Here is a 19,210-nt window from a genome sequence, read left to right on the forward strand (position 1 = left end):
TCAAATTGTGGGTGCTCTTCAATATCTCATTTTTACACGCTCGGATATTTGCTTTATTATTAACAGAGTCTGTCAATTTATTCATGCTCCTAAAGATTTTCATTGGGCTGCCATGAAACGCATCCTACGTTATCTTCAGGGTACGACATCCCATGGCTTGCATATTACTCGCAGTTCTTTTTTTTCCTTACATGGTTTTACAGATGTAAATTGGACAGGCAGTGTTGAAGATAGAAAATCTACGAGGGGTTATCTTGTGTTTTTTTATCAGACGCCAATTTCATCGAAATCCAGTAAGCAACACATAGCTGCTCACTCTTCTACTGAAGCTGAGTACAAAGCCTTAGCCGATGGCACTGTTGAGGTTATCTAGCTTCAGTACTTATTAATAGATCTTCATATTCCATCTGCTTCTGCTTCTGCTCCTATCATCTAGTGTGACAATCTTGATGCTAGCTATTTGTCAACGTCCCATGTCACTTTGGAGAATTTAAAAAACAATTGTAATAGTACTGTGCATGAGCAAAAACGAATTAGTAAAAGCAAACAGCAATTACTTCTTGCCAAACTAGGTATCATAGGAGGCAATCTTATATTAGCAATGACCAGGTGGAACCATAGTTTTGAAACCCAACCCGGTCATTGACCCGGTTGACCTTCTGGGTCACGGGTCAGGTGGGTTGACCCGGGTTAACCCTGGTCAATTCAAAAAAACCTATATAAGAAAAAAACATGTAACTAATTACAATACAACACTTACTTAAACCAAATTTAAATTATAAACCAACAACATAAATTTAATTCAATATCCAAAATACAAACCAAATATAAATTATAAAATATTTAAAACAAAACATCCAACCATGTAAATTCAAACAACATAAATTCTAAAATATTTATGTGAGAGGAGGGTGTTGTTAAAGGAGGAGAGCATGTTTATTTATTTTTTAATTTTTTAAAAGGAATAAAGCATAATCTCTTTCAAACAAGGAGGAGGCACGAATAAAGCTAAAGCATTTAGCTCTGCTTGAAGTTGAATGGCTAGAGGGCTAAACTAATGACTTCCTTCATGGCTTATGACTACTGAGAGATGGATCCAAGTGATGAGAGATTTAATTTTCATATATGAAAACCCATAAAAATAACATGACTATTAAATACTAACAATAAGAAAGGTTTGAGATAGAATATGCAATACACTCACGGGACATTTTGACAAGAGAGTGTTTAGTGTCCCGATCCAAGTCAATCCAGCATGCTCGCCATTGTTAGCCTGAAAATTGAGTTCGAATCAGAATAGTTGAACGGACGATAGGGAGAAACTTTTGTCCACAGTTCAATCAAAAGATGTTGTGGAGAACAGAGAGATTTTGGGCTACCTGTTCTTGATGCGACTCTAATTCATGGGATCTGCTGGTTAGAGAAAAGGGTAAAAAGCACAACCATATCCACAATCCATGACTGGAACATACCTGGTACGAGTGGGGAGTTGCGTTTTTGGACTGAATGGCAGGCACCGCTTCTTTTCCTGCTTCTGGGTCTCGACCTCTATATATATGGCACTGATTCTGCTACACCCTGTTGGCTTCAAGCCACAAATATGACAAATAAAAGGAGATCATCCTTGATCGTCTTCCTGTGTTTATCAACTGCCCTTTTAGGCCTTTTTACATTTCCCGACTCCTGTGTTGTTCCCTTCATATGAAATACATTTCAGGGTGCTTGTTAAAGAAAGCAGATTGCACAAAAACAAATGCTAGCCAAAAACAATTTACATTTCACAAAAAGCAGAAAGATTACATCATCTTTGTGTTTTCATTTCCTCTCTGGACTCTCACTGTTAAATGAAACTACAAATGCCAAAATCACTCGTGTCATGATTTACAATCAAATTTTCGTATCTCCTAAGTTTTGTATATCTATTGATTTTCTTGTTCACCACCTTGTCCAAAACCTGCGGAAGGAAGAACTTTCTTCTTTCCCTTCTCCCTGCAAAAGTCCTAGTCATCCCAATCATTTTCCCATCCATCTTTGTTTAGACTCCTAGAAGTAAGGCCGTTTGCTGAGACACTCGCTGAGTGACATGCAACTGGTGACTTTATTGCATTTTCTTCAGACACTGTAGTAGCAATCGGGTTGGAGAAACATACCTGAGGGCTGAGGTTTCTTCTTCTGCGAAATCGATTGAAGAACCCAGAAGTATGAACTTGAATCGCAACGAGTGAAGAAACATAGAAGTATGAACTTGAAACTGAAATTGATGCCAGAACCCAGAAATGAGAAAACAGCGAAGAATAAACAAAACAGAGAGTGAAAGAAGGAGATTCAAACCTTTTTCGCAGAGATCAATGGTTAATTGCTTCATTCTTCTTCTGCTTCGTTCAATTCGGGCGAGACAGATTAGGTTAAGTTCTTCGTTCTTCGTTCTTCGTTCTTCGTCTGTCTTCGCTCTTCGGTGCTAAGTATGTTTTTAGAGTCATTAAACGGCGTCGTTTAATGACAGGGAGAGTAAAAAAAAAAGTGGCCGGGTCTCACCCGGGTTTGGCCGGGTGGATCGGGTCCCGGGTCGACCCACCGGGTCGACCGGGTTTGACCGGGCCAATTCCCAAACGGGTTTTGGCCTCCACCCGGACCTGTTCTGTGCCCGGGTCGACCTGCCGGGCCGGTCCGGGTTTAAAAACTATGGGTGGAATGCATTTGTACGTGGCGTTTCAAGTGATATTGAATGATTTAAAATAAAAAATTAAAAATTAAAAAAAATAACAAAAACCCCATCCTTTGTTTTAATAAGAGTACAAGGATAAAATAGCATATTTTATCCTTATACTCTTATTTTATGGATTTTACTATATATAGTTGAGAATTACTGAATGTCTTAGGTTTAGCCTTAGCCAACCTTTCCTATTTATATATGTAGGGCAGAATACAGTAGTAACCATAGGGATTACAACATTGGATTAATCCTACATTACATTAATATCCTATGTATAGATATACATGATATACATTCTATAATATGCCCCCTCAAGCTGAGGGTGGAGGATCGACCCGAAGCTTGAACCTGAAGGCAGTAAAGGACGCAGCGGAAAGTGGTTTGGTGAAGACATCAGCAAGTTGATCCTGAGAGGGGATAAACCGAATTTGAATTTCCTTCTTTGCTACCCGGTCACGGACAAAATGATAGTCTACCTCAACATGCTTAGTATGAGCATGAAAGATAGGATTTGCTGAGAGATAAGTAGCACCAAGATTATCACACCAAATAGTAGGAGCTGAGATGGAGGGAACCTGAAGATCTCTTAACAAATATTGAAGCCAGATGACCTCAACAGTACCATCTGCTAAGGCTTTATACTCAGCCTCAGTGGAAGAGCGAGCAACTGTACGTTGCTTGCCGGATTTCCAGGAAATCGGTGTTTGACCAAAGAAAACAAGATAACCACCCGTAGACTTGCGATCATCAATACTCCCAGCCCAATCAGCATCTGTAAAACCATGAAGAGCAAAGGAGGTACCTCGAGTGATATGAAAACCATAAGAAGTCGTTCCTTTGAGATAGCGGAGTATGCGTTTAACAGCAGCCCAATGGAAATCTGTAGGAGCATGCATGTACTGACAGACTCTGTTAATAGCAAAACAAATATCTGGGCGAGTGAATGTAAGTTACTGGAGAGCACCCACAATTTGACGAAACCGTGTGGGATCAGAAAATGGATGATCCGGCTGTAGAGCAAGTTTAGAGGGAGAAACTGGAGTGTCAACCGGTTTGCAGGAAGTCATACCAGCCCGAGTGAGGATGTCAAGAATATATTTTTGTTGGCGCAACATCAGACCCATACCTGTAGACTGAACTTCAATACCTAGAAAGTAGTGAACATCACCTAAGTCACGTAGCTTGAATTCAGAGCTTAGTAACTGGACTAGATGATGGAGCATGGCAGAGTTGCTGCCTGTAAGCAGAATATCATCAACATAGACGAGAAGATAGAAGATATTAGTGTCATCAGATAAGATAAACAGGGAAGTGTCAACCTTGGAGGCAAGGAAACCAATAGAGAGTAAACAATCACTCAAACGAGTGTACCATGCCCTTGGTGCCTGTTTTAAATAATATAGTGACTTGTGCAACCTGCACACATGAGATGGAAGAGTAGAATCAACAAAACCTGGAGGTTGTTTCATGTAGACCTCTTCAGTAAGAACACCATTGAGAAAAGCATTATGAATATCAAGCTGATGGATCTTCCAATTGCGGGAAACTACAATGGAAAAGACTAATCTGACAGTGGCCTGCTTAATAACTGGGCTGAAAGTTTCAGAATAATCAATGCCTTCTTGTTGAGTAAAGCCTCTAGCAACTAGACGGGCTTTATAACGTTCGATGCTGCCATCAATACGACGTTTGATACGATATACCCATCGGCTGCCCACAACATTCATCGATGGATGAAAGGGCACTAGAGACCAAGTATGATTGGATCGTAAAGCCTTGATCTCATCACACATGGCATCATGCCAAGCCACATACTTATCTGCATGAGAAAAGGCAACAGGTTCAGAGGAGGGAGAGAGCAATACCCGAGAAACAGCTGCAGTAGAGGCAGCAGAGGACACCATATGGGCATGTTTTGGCTGTCGTGATCGAAGGGTCATAGGGTGTCGGTTGAGAACTGGCTGTGACGCAGGTGAAGGAGGCATGACAGAGGTGTCATGATGCAACGGATAGGCGGAGAGATCCACCACCAGATTTAGTCCAGGAGAAGAATCCGGTGAAGAAGCTGCCGCAAGGGGAGAGCTGGCAGCAGAGGCAGAGTCGGCAGAAGCCGAATTGGTGGCAGAAAAAAGAGGAGCTGAAGACGAGCCAGAGGATCTCCCACTATGCACAAGAACTCCGTGCTGGAGAACAGGAAACACTAAGCTGCAACCTGGAGCTGCAACAGTATGGTTAGATAAAGATGCATGGGGTGATCGGCAAAGGAAATATGGGGGCTGTGGTGCTTGAGTCAGCAATAAGGGTAGGGCAGAGGCAGAGGCGGGTGGGGATGGATTTTGAGCTGTAAACAGTGGTGGGAGGTTGAGATTTGGGAGGATGGTAATAGGGGATGGTGTATGGGTTTGAGAGGGAACCTGTGCAATCTGTTCAGATTTATCAAACGGAAAAACATTTTCATGAAAAACGAACATGACGGGAGATATACATGCGATGAGATTCAATATCAAAACATCGATAACCAAGGTGAGAGGGACTGTAGCCAAAAAATATACAAGGAGAAGACCGAAAATCTAATTTGTGATTATTATAGGGACGCAAGAAAGGAAAACATAGACATCCAAAAGTACGTAAAAATTGATAATCAGGAGACCGTTGAAACAAACAATCAAAAGGAGATCGATTATCAAGAACAGAAGTAGGCATACGATTAATGAGATAAACCGAAGTATCAAATGCATAATTCCAAAAACGAAAAGGAGCTTTACATTGACCTAGAAGAGTAAGACCGGTTTCCACAATATGCCTATGACGTCTTTCTACCATTCCATTTTGTTCGTGAGTATGTGGACATATCAGACGATGATGAATACCAACAGTTTGGAAGAAAGTGGAGAGTTTGCGATATTCACCGCCCCAATCAGTTTGAACAGATTTTATTTTTAAAGAAAACTGACGTTCGACAAGAGTTTGAAATTGATGAAAGACAGAGTAAACATCAGATTTTGCAACAAGTGGATAATACCATATATATTTTGTGTGCGCATCAACAAATATAACAAAATAACGATAACCATCCAAAGAAAAAAGGGGAGCAGGACCCCACACATCACTAAAAATTAATTCAAGCGGAGCAGAAGTTTTGTGACCAGTAGGTCGTAAAGACAAACGTGACGATTTTCCTAAGGGACAACTTTGGCATTGAAAATTAAGAATTTTGTTGTTACAAATGATCTCATTTTTCGAGACTAAAAATTTAAAAATACGGGAGGTAGGATGACCTAGGCGACGATGCCACAAATCAGCAGAGGCAGAGGTGCAAGGAGACCAATAGGCTTGAGGAGTTGACAGGACGGAAGACCTGAACTTGGATAAAGTATAGAGACCATCTTTACTCTGACCTGAGAGAAGGACTTCATTGGTGTTGAGATCCTTGACATAAAACAGAAAAGGGTGAAATTCAAAATAAACATGATTATCGAGACAAAATTTTTGAACAGAAAGCAGAGGTTTCGTGATTGCAGGAACATGTAGAACATTAGATAAAGTGAATGAACGATGTGGGTTATATATTTTTGTATGGCCAATATTAGATATGGAAAGTCCTTTATCATCACCAACATGCAAATTATCATTACCATTGTATGGTTCTGAAGCAGTCAAGGTTGCAAGGTCGGGTGTGACGTGTTGGTTTGCACCGGTGTCCGAAAACCATTCAGCAGTAGAGGCAGAATTATTGAATGCCAAATTGGCACTGTGTTGCGGGCCATGACTGCGTTGCTGAAGTTGGGAACACTGAGGAGCAGTGTGTCCATAATTGTTGCATAGCTAGCAGCGGGAATTTGAGCCTCGGCGCTGCCAATTTCTTTGCCAGCTGCTGTGCCTATTTTCGGTGCCATATGGAGGAGCAGAATTATAATTAGTTGGAGGGTTACGAAAATCAGACCTGTAGGAATTATTTCGGTTGCCTCGGTGAGAAGGAGAACGCCAGCTGCCACGCCCCCTATGTCTTCCAAACTGAGCAGAATTGTAGCGTTGAGACAGTAGTGCTGAAGGTGGCGTGGGCAGCAGTGGTTGGTTGGCGTTGGCAGCAGATCCCATAGACAAATGAGAGGTTTTATGAATAAATTCATGAGTTAGCATATGACTAAGCAAATCTGCATATGGTAGAGGATCCGCCCTTGTAATAAGACTTGTTGCTAAGTCCTTAAATTCTTCGCGAAGGCCACGAAATATATAGAGATTAAAATCGGTTAGCGAGATAGGCCGGCCAGCAGCTGCTAGCTCATCAAACAAAGTCTTAGCTTTTTGCAAAAATTGAGTTACCGAATCATCACCTTGTCGAAGTTCTTGAAGGGAACCATGTAATTGCATAATACGGGAATTGGATGTAGAGGCTAGAGCTTGCTCAAGTGTGAGCCAGACAGAACATGAGGTTGGAGAATCAACAACAAGATGAAGAACTTCCATGGACAGCGAAGAGAGCAAGGCACTTAGAATTAATTGATCCTGTTGTTTCCAACGAAGAAAGGATTGAGATACCTGAAGAGTAGCACCATCGGCAGCAGGAATATGTGGAGAGGGGCAGGAGTTTGAACCATCAACAAAGCCGAAAACTCCTTGGCCTAAGAGGTATGGTTTCATCTGCATTTGCCAATACAAGTAATTGGTATTCGTTAATTTCATAGAGATGACCTGATGGGTGTGTGAGAGGGACACAATTGTCATGGCAGAGGCTGCTGTAGTTTCAGCAGACGAAGATGGCAGCAGAGGAGCATTGTCCGGATTGAGCAGAGGAGGATTGTCCGGATTGAGAAGAGCATGGCCAATATTAGTGTGCTGTGGCCACTGCATAATTGAGGCTGAAGAAGAGAGTTGTCCTGCGGCTGAAGAAGAAAATTGTGGCGAAGGAGGTGGGACAACAGGGGCTGCTGCAGAGGAGGAGAAGGCTACCGGCTGAGAAGAATCCATTGTTGTAGAGAAAGAGAAGGCTGCCGGCTAAGTGTTTTAATTTAACCTAGCTCTGATACCAAGTTGAGAATTACTGAATGTCTTAGGTTTAGCCTTAGCCAACCTTTCCTATTTATATATGTAGGGCAGAATACAGTAGTAACCATAGGGATTACAACATTGGATTAATCCTACATTACATTAATATCCTATGTATAGATATACATGATATACATTCTATAATATATATATATATATATAAAAAAAATCACGGATTCTCTATCCTTCCATTATCTGCTTCGTTATGCTTTTTTTTTCTTTCATTAAATTTTGTTAAATTATGTAATACATGTAAAAAATATGGTATTAATTGATAAATCATTACTTGAATATATATAAATATGAAAAAAAAAAAAAGATAATTTGAATTAGAAAAGTGAGTAATATACATTCTCCCTCTCTCAGGCTGTCTTTTCTTGGGGCGTCCCATGTCACTTTGGAAAATTTTAAAAACAATTGTAATAGTACTGTGCATGAGCAAAAACAAATTAGTAAAAGCAAACAGCAATTACTTCTTTCCAAACTAGGTATCATAGGAGGCAATCTTATATTAGCAATGACCAGGTGGAACGCATTTGTACGTGGCGTTTCAAGTGATATTGAATGATTTAAAAACAAAGAAAAAACGCCCCCTCCTTTGTTTTATTGTTCGAAGGTTTCCGTGTCCTAGCTTTTCTTGATTGTTTCTTCAACAACTGTCCAAAATCAGAGATATAAAAGAAGATGATGAGTAGACCAACAAGTTCTAGTTGGCCATTCTAAGATATGTGCACCTCCTGAAATTTGTTCTTATTCATGGGTGCTTGAGTGGGGACTATGGACGAAGAATTCGAGAAAGTCATGGTGATAGGGCTACATTTGCAGACCTCCATTGAAGAAAGAAGACAACAATACACACGGGGGATGGAACCCATGTTGCTTATTGTTTATTCTTCAAAATCTTAGGAATTCCTTGCGCATTTTCATTATAAATTCATGCATGATTCTATTGTTCTGTACACAGCTCCTATCACCTTTAGAAAACAATCACTCTTAAGCTTGCTTCTAAAACATTCTCTTAGGGATTAATACATGGCCAATTCAGCTGTCTTGCGAGTTTCAATGCTGATCCTGATCATTTTATCCGCAAATATGATTAATTTGGAGGCAGTAACTTATCGCGGGGTCGAGTCTGTGCCTAAAAGGATCGATAGCAGCACTCTCTTACAGAAATTGGGCTATGATATGCCAAAAAGGAATGTGACAGATCCACCCTCTGCAAGAGTTACACCTTCAGGGCCAGACCCTGCGCATCATCACTAGTCGCCACCGTCCCCGGCAATGCCTTGGAGGAGGAAGCACAGATACCCCTGCACCAGATGGATCAAACCAACCATTTCCTCAAACTCGGTGCCTTCTGCAATGTCTTTTCAGTCATTTTAAAATACAATGCCTTAGAAAAAAGCTATTATATCATCAGAATAAAATTCTGTAACCATTTTGGTTTGGAATCTTATTTTGATATTAAGCAGTATCTTAATTTCCATGAAGTCACATAAAATAAATAAAATCTTCTCAAGGCATTTTATCTTCAAGTGATTTCAGAGGCATTGCACGTAGAAAGCCTTGTTTTCCTCCTGGTTCATCTTTGGATGAAACTGGGAGGGTGGATCATCCGCATCTTCTTTCCTTTTATGTAGAGTTTTATCACTTGTGTTACCACGTTGAAGCATAAACAGATTAATGCTGTAAGAACTTACACCAGAGAATCTTGTGGTATCAACTTTTGATAAAAACATGATTTGGATATGACTCCAATTGTTTCTATGTACAATTAGACTTTTTTTTGTTCTTATTTTGGTCCTGGTTTACGAGATTAAAAAAAATAATCGGAAAATAGCAAAGAAAAGAGAAAATTATTACCATGAAAAAAATCATTCTTGGTGTTAAAAGATTATTTTGGATAAGTGTGTTCTTTGACATTCTTATTATCTAAAAAAGTAGATCATGTTTTCAGATGTATTTTGAAATCAAGTTGATTTTGCATTTTTTTTTTACCAATTGTTTCCAAGTTTAAGATCACAAATAGGGTTTTTAAGGTGTTTGGAATGTTTTTAGATGTTTTTGGATGGAAGATTGGTTGAAAAAAAAATTTTAAAGTTCAAAAAATTAGACACTAATTTTTCAACCCATTAATGATCGAAATTTGAGTTTATAAATAAGGTGTCATTTGATGCAATAAACGAGTCATTTATTTTTAGAAAAAACACAAGGGGTTAGTAGAGAAGGAAAAAATAAAAACCAAACTAGGTCCAAGAGATTTTATTAAATGAATAAGACACAACAACAAAACTTTTCTTGTACAGGATATTAATGAGAGAAAAAGTTGTTATAATAGCAAGTTAATTTGTTTTAATTAAATTTAAAATATTGTTATTCTTACATATAAAAAATAATACCATATAAATAAATAAAAAATAACTTTGATAAATTTTTACATTATATAATCAAGATAATCAAGTGTCTTGATGTACACCTTTCTTTTAAATTCACAACTTGGTAATTGATTAAAAAAAATAGTATCATTCTAATAGCATTGAAATTTATTGGCACATAAAAGTCTTGATCAATTTAATTAAACTTATGCTTTAAATTTTAAATTTACGCAATTTTCTTGCTATTAAAAAATAAATTGATAATAATTACATTTTAAAAAAAAAAATCAATCCTGACTGCAAGGTGTGCGCTAGGTTTCTAGTAAAACTACAAAACACCATCTTTATCCTCTTCACCCTCGTGTCCTATACAATGTTTTTCCATGAGGGTGGTCATTAGGTCAAAATTGGATGATTAATAAAACTTCAAATTAGATTGTATACAACCTTAATAAAACTATAAATTCAAATTCAAACTCTAAATTTTAAATTCAAGTTCAAATCCCAACCCTAGACTCTAATCCAAACCACAAATATAACTCATACCCAAACTTAAACTTTGAAACCAAACCTCAAATCCAAAGATAAAAACTTAAATAAGTCTCAAACCCTAACCAAACTCCAAACCCAATTTTAAACCATAAACCCCTAACTTTTTGTCTGCACAAAAGATAAAAATCATGGTTTTGCATTGCCTTACAAAATGATCACACAGTAATTAATTGTGCTTTTCACAAAATGGTCGCAACCTTAGTCTATCACCCTGCTAAAAAAAGAACAAAAAAAGAGACCTTGCTTGAGATATGAGCTGATGTTAACAATCCTGAAATGCTTTTAGTGGATCTTGAGGGTCAATGTTGGCGATATGTGGGAGATCAACTGGCAAATTTTCCACACTAATGCCCTTCTCCTTCAGCTCCTTGACAACCTCCTCAAACACAATCCTATTGCCAGCCTGAGTGAGGTGCAAACCATCACTGCAATTCCATTTTAACAAGTATTCAGAATTATTGCTTATTAGGAAAAATGAAATATAATTTCAATGGCCTGAGATTGATGAAGAAAATTTTAGTTTAATTTATTCAATCCATGGCAATGAAAAATCTCAGAAATAGATGCCAATCTTAATTAAAGACGGGAAAGAACCCTACACCATAACAACTAGATAAATCCAAAGAATTCACCATTTAGTGAGAACAATAACAATAAAGGATCAATGATCGTTTAAAATCCATTATGTTCACCCCTGCAGCAAGCTATGTATAGTAGTATATAGACAAGCAAGATAAAACTTAAAATACCTTAGATAAGCTTGCTTCCAGTCAGGACATTCTTGCATTTTAATCCAGAGATCTACCACCGGGCATCCACATTCTTTGGCAACAGATATGCATGCCTGAGCATAAGCACCAGCAGCTTCATTCGTCCTCTCAGGCAGACCTGATGGGTTCTCTATATATGGATGTCTGCAAAATGTTAAAGTTATTTCTTTCACCAAGTTTCTATATACTTTATTCTATATAAAACTCTGCAAGGATACTAGCTAATGACGATGACACACCCGTAAGAAGTATTCAAGAAGAAAGGTACAAAGATGTAAAGGGCAAGTGTGTTAGAATCATACCGGAGGCGTGCATCTTCATCAATCGGAGGAGGAGTAATGAGGAGAATGACAATCTCTGGCCAACGCTTCTGATATTCAGCTTAAATATAAAGATGACTTCAAAGAACTTATAATGCAAACGGAGATGTTTACGGAATGGCTCCAACCTACTACATTATATAAACACTGATTCTATAGCAATGCAATCATTGATCATCTAACAGGTTCTTTCAAAAATTAAGGTTGATTTATCATGCGAGTGTTTGGCAAGTTTCAAGGAAAAAACGCACTCACCAGTGTTTGACAACTTTCAAGGGACAAACAAATCCTTCAAAAATGAAACCTAATATATATGCAGGAAGTTTAAGAACATCAAATTGTAGGTCCTCCATGTTCCAGTGCTAGATACCACACAAAGTGCCATCTTTTAAGACACTTGTGCATATGCAAAAACGTTCGAGACGACCAGGGGTGACCTCTACCCCCCAAGTTTTTTGAAGTTCCATGATCACCTCTAAACTTGCACATTTTTATAAGATAATTTAACAAAATGGTCCTCTGAAAATAAAAAGCTACATTCTAGCCCTCTTAGTGTGTTGACTCGGATTCATCCATGACAAAATCATTAGACCCTCTTTCGGTCTAAACAACGGGCCAAAGGAAAAGGCATAAAATTACAAATTCAAAGGGTATGATTTCTTCAATTTAGCACAGATTAAAAAAAAGACCAAAGCAAAAACATTAGGGAAAAATACCTTAATGTATTAAATACGAGTATAAGGATAAAATAGCATATTTTATCCTTATACTCTTATTTTATGGATTTTGCTACTATATATATATATATATATATATATATATATATATATAAAATCACGGATTCTCTATCCTTCCATTATCTGCTTCGTTATGCTTCTTTTTTTCTTTCATTAAATTTTGTTAAATTATGTAATACATGTTAAAAATATGGTATTAATTGATAAATCATTACTTGAATATATATAAATATGAAAAAAATATATATAATTTGAATTAGAAAAGTGAGAATTCAGTTAAAAATATTGTGCTTTATTGGATACTTAATATTAGTTTTAGGAAATACCAACAAAAAAAGTTAAATTAATGAAAATTTCACTATTAATAAAATAATGAATGAGAAAATTACCTTTTATTATGGTTAATTATATGCTTGAGATGGTTTGGCTTTATAGGAAAACAAGAAAAATTACGAGTTGATATTTTTTTTTATAAATAATATATGTTTGTTATCTTACTTTATCATGTCACGCAGCGCGATTATTATTTTTTTTTAGAAAATATATTTTATATATATAAATAAAATGGGTAGTAATAATAATAGCCCAATGGCCAACAATAACAGCGACAACTGGGACTCACCCACCCACCATAAGCAGATCTTTCTCTTTAATTGATATTTTCCTTGGCCCAACTTCGAAACCCCATCTCATTCTTTTTATCAACTTGATGTACGGTAATTATTATGACGTCACTATCGGTCCCATTTTCCCCAATCTGATTTTCTCATCTTTTCTTTCCACGTTAAGAGATATTGTTAATTTCATTGTTCGTGCGTATACCTGTACTATGCTAGTTTATTTTTATTATTATTATTATTTAATCATTGTAAGACTAACATTCAATATATGAAAGATTAATTTAGCCTATCCATGAATAGTTTTTATAAGAAATAAATTGTAAAAAAAAAAATTATTTTTCAATTTTTATTAATGTCATAAGAAATATATTGTAGAACATTTTCTAGTGTTAAATATTTAATTATGTAATGAAAACAATACTGTAAAATAAATTAATAATATTTTTTTTCAAGTTTATTATAAAATAAAAATTAAATTTGACAAATAAAAAAAATATTTTTTAAATTATTTTAAATAATAGTAATAAAAAAATTATAATCCGGATAAAAAAAATTCAATATAAAACAAAAAAGAATCAAAGGTAATATATAAATCTAATTATATTATATCTAAAAAAACCAAATTAAAAGAAAAAAAAAATCAAAATAAAATATATATTATAGTTAAAAGATAAAAGATTATATTTGATATAATTAATAAATAATAAAATATTTTTTAATTTCTTATAACACTTTGAAAGTTTTCAAAACTGTTTTTCTAAAAACCAGTTTTTCGTTAATTAGAAAATATTTTTTATTAATTATTTTAATAATAAAAAAAATACAAAAAAAAAAAATAGAAAGTAGCTTTTAAGAAATTATTTTTCATTAAACAAACATGCCTTAATTCCGGCCTTTCAGTGGGATGAGTGGACTCCGCATGCCATATGGAAGATTCCAGGATGAACATGCTAATCTATGAAAAGAAAAACATTTTGGATTTTCGCTTCTTTTTTAACAATCAAAATAGAACCCTGACAAGATTGTGAGCGACGTATATACCTTGAAAAATGAGATGATAGAGTGAAGGTTCTGCTTGTATTCATGGAGTGGCACGTGTTGGAAGGCGGAGTATCTATCGGGAAGGCAAGCATCGTTAGCACCGAAAAACACCGTAAAAGCCAATGGCGGTGCACCACCACTTTCCACCGGCGGAAATATCCTCTCTGCCACCTTAACAGCCCACCTGGTATTATACCCACTGTACCCTCTTAGCACCACATCAACCTTCAAAAAAAATAAAGAACCAAACATGATCAAGAAACACAGAGACAAGAATATATATAGATACAGTAGCTTAAATAATATGAAAGAAAGAAGTGAATCATCACCGTGCGACAGAAATGGTGACTGAGAGAGGCACCCCAACCACCATCACCGAAGGACTCTTCTGTTATTGAGTCACCAAAGAGATAAATCTTTGGTCTCATCTTTGACAAATCTGTAGATGCGCGCAGGATATTGGTTGATCTTCTTACGACTCAAGAACACCTGGACTTCTACCGATCTTGACGCATGACACATGCAATATGAAGCGAGTTTCCGATCTTCGGATTTGCCTTCTCCCGGTTCCTTCCTTCCCGCCGTTTCAATGCCCACCTCCTTCTTTTCTAGCTTTGGCTCCCACAGCTTGTATCGGATCAGAAGGCCGGTTTCTTGGATCAATTACGGTTTTAGTTGGCCAACAGAGCCGACGGTTGCATTTATTTCTGATGAAGGCTCCATTCAAGAACCAATGTGGTCTTAATGTATCAATATTATTACCTTTATGCCACTGGCATGGCCCCACTTGTTGCAGCTAGTGGCTAGTAGTAGATGTGCAGCCACCACTAACAATCCAACGGTGAATGCGTCGTTGCTGCTTTCCTACCATTGCATCCAACGGGGCTTTCAACCGCATGTTTGGGGGAAAAAACAAAGGGATAGATGATGCGATCCTGCTCTAATTTAATTCTTTATTTGTAAATAAAAATCACAAAATATTTAGTCGATCTGCTCGGGAAAATGTTAAATCTTCTGCTGGAAAACTATATAATAAACCTGGGAGATTTTTAAAAGATAATGTCTTTGGCGTAGAATAATTACAGATTTTATTTTTTATTTTTCTCTTGGTACCTGGCTTCAGAGAATTATTGTACAATATACAAGTATGTTCGGGAATATAATTATAGTTGTTTTTAAAGTATTTTTTATTTAAAAATATATTAAAATAATTTTTTTATTATTTTTTAAAAATTATTTTTAATATTAACGCATTAAAATTATCTAAGAATATTTAAAAAAAATAAAAAAAAAATTAATTTTTTAAAAAATATTTTTAAAACAGGATATAAAAAAATATTTTTTGGAAATTATTTCAGGGACCACATGGTCGGCTATCATTGCTTGTTGAACTGAGAGTGAAATGGTGACATGACTGCTTATTGAGTATTGACTTTACATTAATTCGTGCTGTCAGTCGTGGATTGGCTTCTGGAGAAGGCGGCATCGATGGAGCAACCGTCCTTTTTCGTCCAAGGAAGCTTTTGCTGATTGTTGGTGGGCCAGTTCCTGCCTCACTACTCAATAAGAGTTAAGGTCGCGTTGAAATATGTTCGTGATTTAGTTTTAAAAATAAATTTAAATATTTGGATCCAAATTTTTTCTCCATGAAAAAACAATCAATTATGTTTTTTTATTTAAACTCTAAAAAACCTCAAATTGAAAACCTAAATTCATTGAAGCAGATTATCTTCTAGACATGTCTGTTTGACTGGTGGCCCACATAATTGTGAGCTTTTAAAAATAAATAAACAAAAATAAAAACAAAACAAAAATAAAAACTATTAAAAATTATTAAAGAATGATACAGTTTAATTTTTGTTTTATAATGAGAAATAGCTGTTTTGAATATAAAGAACAGCTATTTAAAATAACAATTTAAATAAAAATCATAACATTAAGTCAAAGTTTTAATATAATTGCTATTTATAATAATGATTAAATAATAAAATTGTGATTCCAAATCGCAATTGCGATGTATATATAAAATCAGTTGGTAATGGTGATTTAGTTATTGGATAAACTTTCATAACTAAAGATGATTTAGTCAATGCTTTTAAATAATGACACATTACACATTCACTTGAATATTGCCTTTAATGTTCAAACCAAACATTTGTTTAATTACAATATGTTCATATACCTTAATGTTAATGGTACTTATGTAGGGGATACCATAAATTATCAAAATTCCTCTAAGATAGCAAAGTTGAAAGGTAAATACCATTACATACATAAAAAAAAAAAAAAAAAAAAGAGGTGAAATTATATAAAAAAATAAAAAACTTTTAAAAATCATCACAAATAAAACAAATATGAATTAAAAGAATAAGGATCAAATTTAAAAGATAAAAAACAAAGTGAATGGGGAAGAAATTGGAAAAACAAAATCCAATTTCATAAATCATATCAAAAATAATAAATAGTAATCAAAAGAACAAGAACTAAATGTGAAGAAATAACAAAGTAATGGCTGCTTTTTATTTTTGCAAGGGTTAGTGTGAAAATTAACGAGGAGAGAGGGAAAGAAGAAAAAAAAATTCATTGTTGCTGCAAAGGCTAAATGTTGATTTTTTTTTTAAATGACACATTTAGAATAAAGTTATTAGAGAATAATATATTTTTAAAAATTTTATATACATAAATATTTTTTTAATATTTAATTTGGTTAGTTTTTTTAAAATTTTAATAAACTAATTATTTTATGAATTTGACGTGTAAGGAAAACATTTATTGGTAGAAGGACGTTGTTTTCTAAGAGAGTCTGAGAGAAATCACCACATCATTAGATAAGATTGAATTCAAATTGTGATATTTTTTAAAATGTTTTAATTTTTTTTTTTCATAATCTTAACAAATACTTTTTTTTCTATGAACTAGGTAGTGTGTTTCTCTAGTACGATGCCTAGAAAAAAATCAAAGAAATATGCAAAAGATAAAGGTCTTCTAGGTTGGAAGATATGGCTATGTGGAGGGATTTCCAACCTTTTTCTTGCGGTGGTTATAATCTAATGCAAAGATTCAAACCAAGAAGATTCATGGTTTCATTATCACGCATATTGACAAATCCCTTCTATTCATTTCACATGCAAAATAGATGTTAAGATTTTGTTTTATAAAATATTTTTATATATATAATTATTGTATTATATGAAAATGTATAATTTATAGCAGCAAACTTTTGCAGGCTACACAGTCCATGACCAGTAGAGCTTTTTCTTGAAACTCATGTACGAAAAGGACTGTAAAAAAAAAGGTGCAACAACTTGTGGATAACCGAGCTTAGAAGTTTGTGGTAAGTTGGATTTCAATAATTCTTTTCTTACGTTATTTTTTTTTAATTTGTTGACTTTTTTTAGTAAACATATAGTACCTAATTGCATGAGAGATATATGGATAGTCCTTTGACCCATCTAGGAATCAATCCAGATTTATTGTTAAAGGTTGGATCTACCTATGGACACGATATAAATCAGGTTTACAATATCTCAAACATTACAACCAAGGATATATAGGTAGACCGTAATGTATCGACTATTGGTTCCTTGTAATTAGGATCAAGCCAACAATCTCCGCCTGTCCAAATGATTTTACAAGAATAGGTTCAAGCTTAGATGACCTAGCTTAGTGCTAAGACAACCCAACTTAGGTTTGAGATGGCCAACCAGGGAGATAAAATAAATGTCCTCAAGCAGCTATTAGTCACCCTTATTGGTACATATGGTCATCCTCGTTGCCTTTTTGGTTCTAACAAAGATCCGATGGAATTTGAATCACCAATGGAATGTCTGATGGATTAAGTCTTCTAGAAAGTTCTGAAGAGTTGAAAAAAATTACAGGATATATATATTCCACAGTTAGATGTAATTCCTTCACGGTTTAATTTTATTAGTAATATGCATATGATCATAAATGGATTTATCAATGGTGTTTGTTCTATCGATAATATACTATAATCATTAATGGATTTATCGATGAAATTAATACCAATATTTTTTTTTGTTTGGCATACTATTTTTATCTATAAATCCATCGGTGATTATATTACCAACATATTGACTAACAAAATATAAATCACTGATGATATGTTTCATGATGACATTTCTCCATCCATGATTTCATTGGTAAAGTTGTTTCTGATTGAATGAATGTCGTGTTCATCAATGATATACAATATTCTAGTAGTGTTCTCTCTCAAACTCAATGACTTAAATGAAAGAAAAATGAAGCTTTGGACCTAACCATGAGACTTCAAAACTAATGGGGCCAAAAATGATTTTCGACAAAACAAAAAGGACATAGAGGTGCCAACACATTTTTTTTTTTTAAATGGACCTTCAAATATTTCACTGTTATAATTTTAACCTTTTCATTTTCAATCCTTCTTAGATAATAAAATTTGTTTTTTTTTTTTTGTGAAACCAAGCATGGAAAAATAGTGAGACATGTTTTTGTGATTGATATAACAACATAACAAATAATTTAAAATAAATTATCAACTCCAAATCCTAATATTCAACCCAACATTGAAGAAGCAAATGAAAAAAAATCAGCAAAAACAAATATAAAATAAAAAAAAGTTGAAATTTGATATTTTTTTCTTTCAAAAACATAAAATGAAAGATTTTTTTTAATTTCTTTAATTTTGTTTCCTTGCTTTTAATTCCTTGCAAAGTAATCAAATCTAATTTGTTTTTGTAAAAATAAGCATCAACTTTGATTATGAGTTGCTTGGTGAGACATTAATAACTGTATAAAAAAAAATAAAAATAAGTTATTAATTTTGAATTTCAATCAACACAAATTTCAAAGAATTAAATTAAAAAAAATTAATAACAAAAAAATCAAAGTAAAAAAAAAAAAAAAACCTTTTGTGTAAAATCACCGTCGACCCACCGTAGATTGCAATATTATTTTTTTCTCAGACACCTCCGTATGTTAAGCTTGACTTAACAAAACTGGAGAAAAGGAAGAAAATGAGAGAAGAGACTGAGATT

At 34.8% G+C, this 19,210-nt stretch overlaps 1 protein-coding gene and 1 long non-coding RNA gene across 4 annotated transcripts; both read right to left on the minus strand.

Annotated features, from left to right (window-relative positions):
- Positions 1 to 1,101: 1,101 nt before the first annotated feature.
- Positions 1,102 to 2,406, minus strand: LOC118051809 (uncharacterized). Of its 3 annotated transcripts, XR_012171096.1 has the most exons (5): positions 2,332 to 2,406; positions 2,151 to 2,251; positions 1,943 to 2,074; positions 1,473 to 1,695; positions 1,102 to 1,273 (listed from the first exon to the last, which is right to left on the minus strand). It is a non-coding gene; the product is annotated as an uncharacterized lncRNA (long non-coding RNA). The 3 variants fall into 3 exon arrangements; XR_012171095.1 differs by lacking the exon at positions 1,102 to 1,273 and having other exon boundaries at positions 1,417 to 1,695; XR_004688101.2 differs by lacking the exons at positions 1,102 to 1,273; positions 1,473 to 1,695 and having other exon boundaries at positions 1,755 to 2,074.
- Positions 2,407 to 10,586: 8,180 nt separating this feature from the next.
- Positions 10,587 to 15,019, minus strand: LOC118051895 (GDSL esterase/lipase At5g45920). Its single transcript, XM_035062666.2, has 5 exons — positions 14,504 to 15,019; positions 14,175 to 14,399; positions 11,759 to 11,826; positions 11,436 to 11,600; positions 10,587 to 11,111 (listed from the first exon to the last, which is right to left on the minus strand). Exons 1-5 carry the CDS (start codon positions 14,600 to 14,602, stop codon positions 10,949 to 10,951), a joined length of 720 nt encoding a protein of 239 aa, XP_034918557.1. The 5' UTR covers positions 14,603 to 15,019; the 3' UTR covers positions 10,587 to 10,948.
- Positions 15,020 to 19,210: the final 4,191 nt, after the last annotated feature.

The sequence above is a fragment of the Populus alba genome, chromosome 11 (assembly GCF_005239225.2).
Source record: "Populus alba chromosome 11, ASM523922v2, whole genome shotgun sequence".
NCBI classification, from domain to species: Eukaryota; Viridiplantae; Streptophyta; class Magnoliopsida; order Malpighiales; family Salicaceae; genus Populus; species Populus alba.